At 36.6% G+C, this 8,769-nt stretch overlaps 2 protein-coding genes and 1 long non-coding RNA gene across 4 annotated transcripts in view; 1 reads left to right on the top strand and 2 right to left on the bottom strand.

The window, feature by feature from the left end:
- Window positions 1-4,770, bottom strand: part of LOC109833393 — a 25,383-nt gene extending 20,613 nt beyond the window's left edge. Inside the window, exons 1-8 of one of the 2 annotated variants that reach the window (XM_020401045.1) lie at window positions 4,664-4,770; window positions 4,277-4,393; window positions 1,876-2,286; window positions 1,479-1,704; window positions 1,122-1,373; window positions 901-1,016; window positions 374-469; window positions 193-280 (exon numbers count right to left, since the gene is read on the bottom strand). In XM_020401045.1, coding sequence (XP_020256634.1) covers window positions 193-280; window positions 374-469; window positions 901-1,016; window positions 1,122-1,373; window positions 1,479-1,704; window positions 1,876-2,177 — 1,080 coding nt within the window. In that variant the 5' untranslated portion in view covers window positions 2,178-2,286; window positions 4,277-4,393; window positions 4,664-4,770. The remainder of the gene's footprint in view (window positions 1-192; window positions 281-373; window positions 470-900; window positions 1,017-1,121; window positions 1,374-1,478; window positions 1,705-1,875; window positions 2,287-4,276; window positions 4,394-4,663) is intronic. The other variant, XM_020401044.1, reaches the window with a different exon arrangement.
- Window positions 6,271-8,769, top strand: part of LOC109833392 — a 7,195-nt gene continuing 4,696 nt past the window's right edge. The window contains exon 1 of the long non-coding RNA XR_002245205.1: window positions 6,271-6,680. This is a non-coding gene — a long non-coding RNA (uncharacterized LOC109833392). The remainder of the gene's footprint in view (window positions 6,681-8,769) is intronic.
- LOC109833390 (protein PHLOEM PROTEIN 2-LIKE A1-like) overlaps window positions 7,595-8,769 on the bottom strand; it is a 1,867-nt gene continuing 692 nt past the window's right edge. Inside the window, exons 2-3 of the mRNA XM_020401041.1 lie at window positions 8,219-8,337; window positions 7,595-8,089 (exon numbers count right to left, since the gene is read on the bottom strand). Coding sequence (XP_020256630.1) covers window positions 7,723-8,089; window positions 8,219-8,337 — 486 coding nt within the window. The 3' untranslated portion in view covers window positions 7,595-7,722. The remainder of the gene's footprint in view (window positions 8,090-8,218; window positions 8,338-8,769) is intronic.

The following is an 8,769-nucleotide window of genomic DNA, read 5'->3' as shown; positions in this document are numbered from 1 at the left end:
CAGTGGGCCGTACAAAGAAACAACATTAATTGAAATAAAGATAAGGATAACTTATGAATAAGATCAATGAACCTTGTTGTTATAATGAATAAAGCTAAAGTAACAATTGACTGAAGCTGGAATATTTAAGCATTGTTCAAAAGGAATATAGTAGCATTAACAAACATAAGTGTCCAGAAAATTCAAGCTTACCTGCATCATACGCATATCGAAACGGCCAACAAAGAGTGTCACAGATACTAGGACATCAAATGCTGTCTTAAATAAATCCGCTGACGTCCTGAATAAAAGGCCAATTCAGGCCATAACCATCAATTAATCTTCAGATCCACATGAGACATTTCAAAAGAGAAGAAAACTAGAAATAGCATACCCTGAATACCAAGGAACCATATCCAGAAAATCAGGTTTCATTGGCTTCTTGAACTTGTCAGATTCTGCTAGCGTTGAAGGGTGGGTTAGAGCCCATCTGCCAGATTCAGAAAATGCATACTAGAAAAAGTTAATGCTAGCTGTAAAGTAATATTGTGTGCCATATACATCTTAAGGTTTAGCATAATTATCATCTTCAAAACTAAATTTTTTCCTGAATTTGTTTCCACCTAATCTCGCTCATTAACAAGATTAAGCTATTATTGCTGACAAGCCAGTCTCATTCACGTGACCTGAGCCTGGATATAAATTATATAGTGGGAAAGGTCTGAGTCCTATAAAAAAGAAGAGTGAGAAAGGAGGGAAAAGTGGATATACTAGTCTACATCTAGCAATTATGAAGGTTCATACTTTCTGTCATATGAAATGTCCTGGACAACATTCAAAAATGATGGCCAAATTTCCAATACTTATTAAGTATAGAAGGGAACTCTATCACATAAATTAGTATCAGATGATATCACTTACCCAGTAGACCGCTCCACCACATAATTAGCCATATAAAGGCCAATAATGGTTGCCCATAATGAATACAATGGGGATATTTCATCTGAGGGCCCAGCACATGATCCAGTACAGACTAACTGAGAAAGTTAACAATTAGAACAGTGAAGAGCAGCTGAATGCATGTTTGAATGGCTCCATAAACTCAAAGATAGGACATTGAACTTAGAATGGCAGTACCCTACCTCTCCATAAATTACCCATTTAGATAAAAGAGGGTAATCACTGGCAGATCCAACTGGAGCAAACCAAGATGAGCAAACCTGATCTTTGAACTGATGCAAATGGAGAAATTTTGATGTCCAGATGTTTCCATCTTCTTGATTCCAAAATGGAAAATTTTCTTGACTAATTTTTTTCCTTTCAGAAGATTTCTCACGCAGAACAGCACGATTACCACAATGGGTGTAAAAAACACAGCATGCTATACTTATGACCTGTTTGAGGCAGATGGGCGATATCAATCATGAACTCTGCGAAATTCTGAAAAGAGAGATGCATGATTTGACTTATTTGCAGCTCAAATTAAGGTGATCACTTACTGCACAATTTTGTAGGAGAGTAAAAATCTCTGGTCTCCTTCCAGCCACTCGAGCAACAAGCCCAATGTACCAAAGTCCAAGAAATATTAGATGGAAAACAAGAAGAAAAATGATTGATGAAATATATATTGTAAGAAATAGAGAAAGATTCATTCTCATATCCACTCCCATTGACTGAAAACTAGGAAGATGGTAGAGAGCTGCTATGAAAATCCAAGCAATATACCTGCAATAGGGTCAATTTACAAAGATAACGTTATATATTCCTTAAGAACCCTCGTATGAAGATAAATATTTGCATAAGAATGACAATAATCTATAAAAACTATAGAGGATATTTCCATGTTTGGTGAAAGAAATATGCATTGATAAATAGTAAAAGGACTAGTATACATACCAACGGCTAAAATTTGAATAACTTGGTTTAATTGTATTCCCGATGAATGGTGATGAAAAGAAATAGAAAAAACCAATTAAACAGAGGTACATGGACCACCATTTAATATTGCTGTCCAGCTTATGTATGAGCGTGTGCATGTTATCGGATGAGATGAAGAATAGACACCCCACTATTACCACAGTCAGAAAATGTCTTGAATGCTCATGAGGATAAGGGTATGAGTGTGTCAGAATTGTCCTGACCCTCTCCATTTTGAGGGTCTCAAGAAATGGACTGCCATGTTGCTTGTCTGCGCCCATGGGAACAACTTTCAGCAATTTGAATTACTTTAAGCACTTCATAAGTTTACCACTGATCAGAAATTCAAAAGTGCTCCACAAACCAGGGCAAGTCTGCTTGTGGGTTGCTCTGCAGGAAACACAGTCACATCAATGTTACGATAAACCAAGTAGCAGGCTTAAAATGAGGGAAAACTTCATAATTAATATCCACACGGTAAACTAGCAATATCTAAAAAATAGAGGAGAGAATTCAAAATGATAGTATCTTAATATTGACCAATATAAGGAGAATCTTATAGTATAGATAATGAGCTCGAATGATTTTATTGACAAGGCCACAAAATGATCACTTGAACATAACTTCAACAGAAGTCTTCTCAGATGAGTTCCATTAACAGTGGCAGTTAAATCAGATTATCTAATAAATTTATCATGTCTAATTATTGACAAAAAGCTTTCCAGTTAACATAATGTGCAAGCTCAAGATATATAGAACTGCCCACCTCTTCACACCAACTGATAACATGTGGTAGCTTCAATAAGTGCCACAAATTCTGATATTAATTAGAAAATATTCTAGCTTTACACTTAGTCTACGTTTTTAGAAATTAAATGAAATAAGAACAGTGTGCCACTTTAGCAGGCAAGTAATTTCAGGTACACCAAACAAGAACATATACAGACCTCCAATCGCATGTATCAGGATTCAGAAGGAGGTAGTCAACAAATTTAAATTCTGTCCTGGAGATTCTGAAAATAGCCTATACAAGCAAATAAGAATTGTTCATGCAAGTAATGATATTTTACTGATATGATAGACAACTCCATGACTATGAATATAAGGATCTTTTGCAGGTTTATAATAGAGAATCTAGATAACTAAATGGAGATGTGGATGTTGGGTTTAGGCAAAAAAAATAACACACGAAAGAGTTGTGGAACATAGCTGATGACGAAGTTTCCGTCACTGGGCTGAAATGCATGGTTAACTTGGCTCCAGAGGGAATATATGCTTCAAAGTTGAATTAGTAAAATCTTCTAGAAAGCCCTAAAGGTTGGTTGACTAAAGAAAACGTCTAGGGTTCTTTTGGCCTCTATAATAATAGGAAGGATAGGAAAAACCACATTAATCGATTCTTTTTCTTTTCTTTACTATAACTTAAGAGATGAAACTCGTTACATTTTCAGTCGCTGCACCATATCAGGAAACTTTTTAGGCAGCAACTAAGTTTCCACCTCCTTGCCTAATATCCAACTATCTTTAAACTATCTTCTACTTGTCTGATATCTAACTTTTATTTGCATCTGTTGCATATCACACCTAGGCAGCTCTCACAAGTCGCAAAGCAGGTTCCCTGCAAACATCCATCTATTTTCTGACCTCCTTGCCCAATTCCAACTATCTCTATAACTCCCGATATCTTATTTTTATTTGCATATGTTTCGTATCTGAATTATATAACTGATCTCTTCACATATAAGACCGCATTTATATAGTTACTTATCTAATAGATTTTATCCCAAAATCATGAATGACGAGAAACTGCTTGAAATATTAAGTTACAAATGAAAGGCAAGACTAAACTTGTATATGTAAATGTTGGTGCCTTGGAGGCCTGTAAATAAAGATCTAGATTTTTTGTGACGCATAAATAACAAAAAAGATGAACTAGATAGTGTTAATTACATACGTTAATGGTCAAGACGACAATAAGCAAAGTTAGGTTAATATTACGAACAGAAGACTAAAAAATCGCTAATTAAATTTAAGTGGTCATTAGAAAGTTAAATAGGATGTGATTTCAGTTAGTGCGGAAGAAAAGCAAATGGCACCCAGAAGATATCACCAGAAGAAAGGCAAAATCACATACTTTAATTGGTTTCATCTCCAAAAAAAATTTCTTTTAATTGGCTGGCTTAAATTGTAACCACTATACACAGTACTATAGTGACTATACAGAGGTATCAGTTTGCCGCCTTCAGGGTAAATTTTGGCTCAGAGTCGATGAATCTCACCATTTCGGTATTTTCATGGATGAGACTCCAAATTCCACTGGGTACTGGACTACAATTTACACTTGGGGCATGCCAATTTTGCAGTCGGATGTAATTTTTACCTTGTACGTCGGAAGGTGAATGCACGCCCCAGCAATCAAAGTATACGATCTCCAAATATACAACAAAACATCAGTAAGAATCACTTATATGGGGATCTGGTGGTATGAGAGTTGTCGCTGAAGTTGGTGAACCAACCATCAAAAGGCATGAAGATTTAATCAGCGACTCGTAAAACACCATAAAAATACATTAAATTTTTCGAAAAAGCTCATCTGGGTTCGTTGCATTTCTCGAATCTCATAATCCTTCTAACCACTTCATAAAAATTTCAGCAGTGCGATATACCAAAATCAAACAAACCCATGTACATTTCACATTGGCATTATATAAAAAAGATATAAATAAGAATTTAGAACGAAAAGAAATTGAGTGAGTGAGGAGCGTACCAGATTGGGGAGTAGGGTTTGAACGAATTAGAGGGAGTTTTATTATTTTAGGATTTTATTTTGGTAAGAAAAAGGGAGAATCGTACCGGAAGATGGGGCGAGGCCCGCTTCCTGTTTTATTTATTTATTTATTTATTTTTATTAAGCATCTGCGAATGTTGGGAGGGAACTGAAAGAGGCATATTCCCCGAAACACGCGCAAAGCCACGTGACTTCCCCTCCGTACAGCTTTCTTCACTTTTTTATGGGTTTTGCTACAGAGACCCTATGGGATTAATAAGAAGAACATGTGAGATGTTCCCCTAGTATTGTATAATGAGTTGGTGATCATTAATGATCACCAACTCATTATGCAATAGGAGGGGAACATCTCACATGTCCCCCTGTTAATCCCATATTTTAGGTCCTTGGAGAATTTTTCCTTTTTTATTGGGCAGATTGTAGATAAAACCCTTTTTTTATAAACAATTTAATTATATTTTCCACAATGTTTTAAAACGAGTTAATTAAAAAAAAAAAACTTAACTTGGTGGTGTTGGAGATGGATTGGGATCCTCTCCTAAGGAACAGTGGTTCCTAACATTTCCTAATGGATCTCAACCATTGATTACTTAGGACCACCTTGTTTTTTGTGCCCATACACAAAATCAATGGTTGAGATCCATTAGGAAATGTTAGGAACCACTGTTCCTTAGGAGAGGATCCCAATCCGTTGGGGATAACCCTCCACTATTTTAAATGAAGGAAACCCCTGAACTTGGGAGTGTCAAAACCCCCTCAATTTAAACAATTTATTACCACACTATATGCCCTTCAAGAAGAACTCGGATGTCACGGAAGAGGAGATAATATTGAATGCAAATGAAAAATATTTAAAGGGATGATTTTACACCCCCTCCCCTAATTTTTAGAGGTGTTGCACCTACCCGTCAAACTTTGTTTATCTTACATCACCCCCCAATCTTTCAATGTGTCTCATAAAACTCTCTGACTTTGAATTTTTCTCACCGCCCCCTCCCCACATGTAATTCACAAATAACTAAAATTTTCTTCAGAAGAAAAGATCCAAGAGTTAGGAGAGGACATATATTGCCTGTAAATGACTGAGTGATAAAGTTTGTGATTTTTTTCTCACAAACATATTTTAGTTATTCAAAACTTACATATAGAGAGGGTTGGGTGAGATAAGGTAAAGTTCGGGGTTGCGAGACACACTCAAAATTCAGAGGGGTTATGACAAACAAAGTCCAGGGGAGGTCATGTGTAACATCCCCCAAAGTTCTGGGGGGTTATGTGAAATTAACCCAAAGTAAGTTCAGATTTTTTTTCTCTCTCGATAACATTTTTTGTTATTTATCAAATTACAATAAGAGGTCTGGTAAGAAAAGTTCAATGTCCAGGGGGCATTTACGTAAGACACTCCAAAGTTTAAGAGAGCTTTGTAGAATAAAAAAAGTTCAAGGGGGTTCTCTGCAACATTCCCAAAGTTTAGGGGAGTTTTCTGGGAATTGAATTAGTTGAGGGGGTCATCTGCAGCCACCCCAAATGTAGGGGTTGCAGAAATTAACCCTTACAGCGAGGGAGAAATGGGCCGACCTCCTCACAAGCCCAGTCCTTGTGCTAATGTGCTTCGTGCGTTCTCGTTGCGTAGCCCAACTCCCCCTCTTCTCTCCTCCTCCTCGCCAAAATCCCTCAATAAGATCAAAACATCATTCCGTCCGAAATCGGTCAAAAATGAGCACTTGAGATACTTTATTCTCAAATGCTGAGGCTATTGGCAGGGAATTTTTTTAATCCAATCTTTTGGGCTAGCGGACTATGGATTATTTAAATTAGGCAAGGCAATGATAAGCGCATTAATTTTGTTCTGGTGCTTTGTCGCGGCAATAATGAAAATGCAGTGGTTTTTGGGAAACTTGAGTTGGATTGTGGAGATTAGCGAAGATTACGTAGCACTGAAGTCCTGCACTGGTGAGGATATGGAAGCGATTCTTGCAATGTTGCTGAATGTTGGCAGGTATGGTTGCTCCGTTGTTATGAATCGCAAGGTTTTGATATTTTTTTTTTAATCATACTAGTGTTGGCCGTATTTTAACTTACCATGCTCTTTTATGTATATTGGTCATATGTTTTGGGATATGTGTGAAGATTACCCTGAGGAAAATTTCTGTCGACAAAATGTAGATATTAGTTGCTATTTGACTAAGCCCTTGTTTTGACATCCATGAGAAGAGTTGAAAATTTGGAGCCAGATGGTTGGCAACATCCACTAAACCGTTAAGGTAGGATTAAAACTAAAGTGAGTTTAACTTGCCAAATTATGGGAACAGCGTTGAACTTTTGGTGATTGAATAGTTCTACAGGTCAATAGATGAGCACCCGCCATTGCGTAGGATTGATGCTTATCTGTTTTCTGCATTCACTTGATGCCCATAATTGAAGATGCAAATATCCATCTGCTTAATGATGAAAACAAAGCAATAAGAGTGCTAGTTGATAGTTTTGACTTGCCTATATGAACCAGAAGATGTTAAGGAGAAATATAAGAGGAGTTGAAAAACGAAACGAAAGAGGCACCTTTTAGTTAAGTATAAAGTACGGTTTCATAGAGGGCATAACAAAATCAAGCTTAGTAAATACGATATGTGGATGGACATTCCACATAATGCATTTTGCAAGGGGCTTAGAATATGCTCGAGCACGAAGTTGAGTTGCAAAGCTGTAGGAAATATGGTCAAAGTGTTGAATAAGGCCAATACTTGAGCACCCCTATTGGTTAGGCTCGGCGTCTGTAACAAAAGTTGCAACAATTATGTTATACTAAATGATAAAATCATGAAACATATTAACATAAAACAATGAAGTTAATGGAACTATTCTATATTTGTCATGGTACCCACCAGATGTCAAGGAAATATATGAGAAACACAGTTGCAAACTTAAAGTGGAGAAAGATATTTTATTCAGGTATAAAGTAGCTTGCAAGTACCAAACTCCAGTCCAGCATTACGCTACTAATATTACATATCCATGAGTTTTTATTGCCAGATGTAATTAAATCACTTCTTTGGTCGAATAACGGCTCCTTTAATAGTAAGCCCTCTTTTCCAGTGACCCCCTTCATACTCATACAAGGAAAACTCCATTTCACCTGCCAGATTGCTTTCTGCCATGAACTCTCCAACTTTGAGCTCAGTCCACTGCCTTTTAGGAATTTCTATTAAGCATAGTTCACTTTGTTTCACATATCCATTTGGGAGCCTGAGCCTGAGGTTAACTGGCTTAGCCCATCCATATCCTGGCTCCATCATGACCATGAACACAACTTCATACATGATTCCTGGTGTGAGGTATGATGTCTCAAATCTTCCATGAACTTCTAGCCAACATACATTTAAGAGGCTTGCAATTTCGATCTCCTCATCACTGGGAAAATAAAATTTTTAGTATTGAATTCAACAGTCTAAGCTAGTACAGTTGAATTAAACAGTATAAATTCTAACAATTATAATAACTATTGAGGATTATTGGTAAATAGATAAATAAGAAAGTCACCCGGTTTCTTTCAGAGAGACCCATTGCCAAAAGTTCTGGTTCTCACTCCAAGTTATCAATAGGCCTCTTGCAAACAGCATGAAACAGTTGCATCCAGATTTTTTCTCTACCCAATATTTCTACAAGACAGATGAAATAATATGTATGTCAGAAAAGACTTAATTGACTTCGAAGAAAACTTAAATCTAACATTCCCAAGTAGGCAAGATTGCTACAGAAGAGAGCTAAATTTTTAAGAAGAAGATAAACGTACCTATGAAATCCATTAGTTGTTTATGCATAAATACTCGTGTAACTCCTTGAAAATTAAAAATATCCAATCAAAACATGTTTCCAATATCTGATAATATGTTGGTAAGTTCTTTTAATGATTCAAAGCTCTAATTCTTGCTAGAAAATGGATTAGATTGCTTGAAACATGTGCAACTACTGACAACGATATAGTTGATCCTACTAGCATCTTACAATTATGACTTAGGTTTGCATGAGTACGGATACGTTTACGGGACACGGCAAATTTGTAAAAGGTAGGGTAAGGGACTAAGGGGACA

This window comes from Asparagus officinalis, chromosome 3 (assembly GCF_001876935.1).
Source record: "Asparagus officinalis chromosome 3, Aspof.V1, whole genome shotgun sequence".
Taxonomy (NCBI): Eukaryota; Viridiplantae; Streptophyta; class Magnoliopsida; order Asparagales; family Asparagaceae; genus Asparagus; species Asparagus officinalis.
The sequence above is the reverse complement of the archived record's forward strand: the minus strand, read 5'-3'. Positions and strand labels throughout refer to the sequence as shown.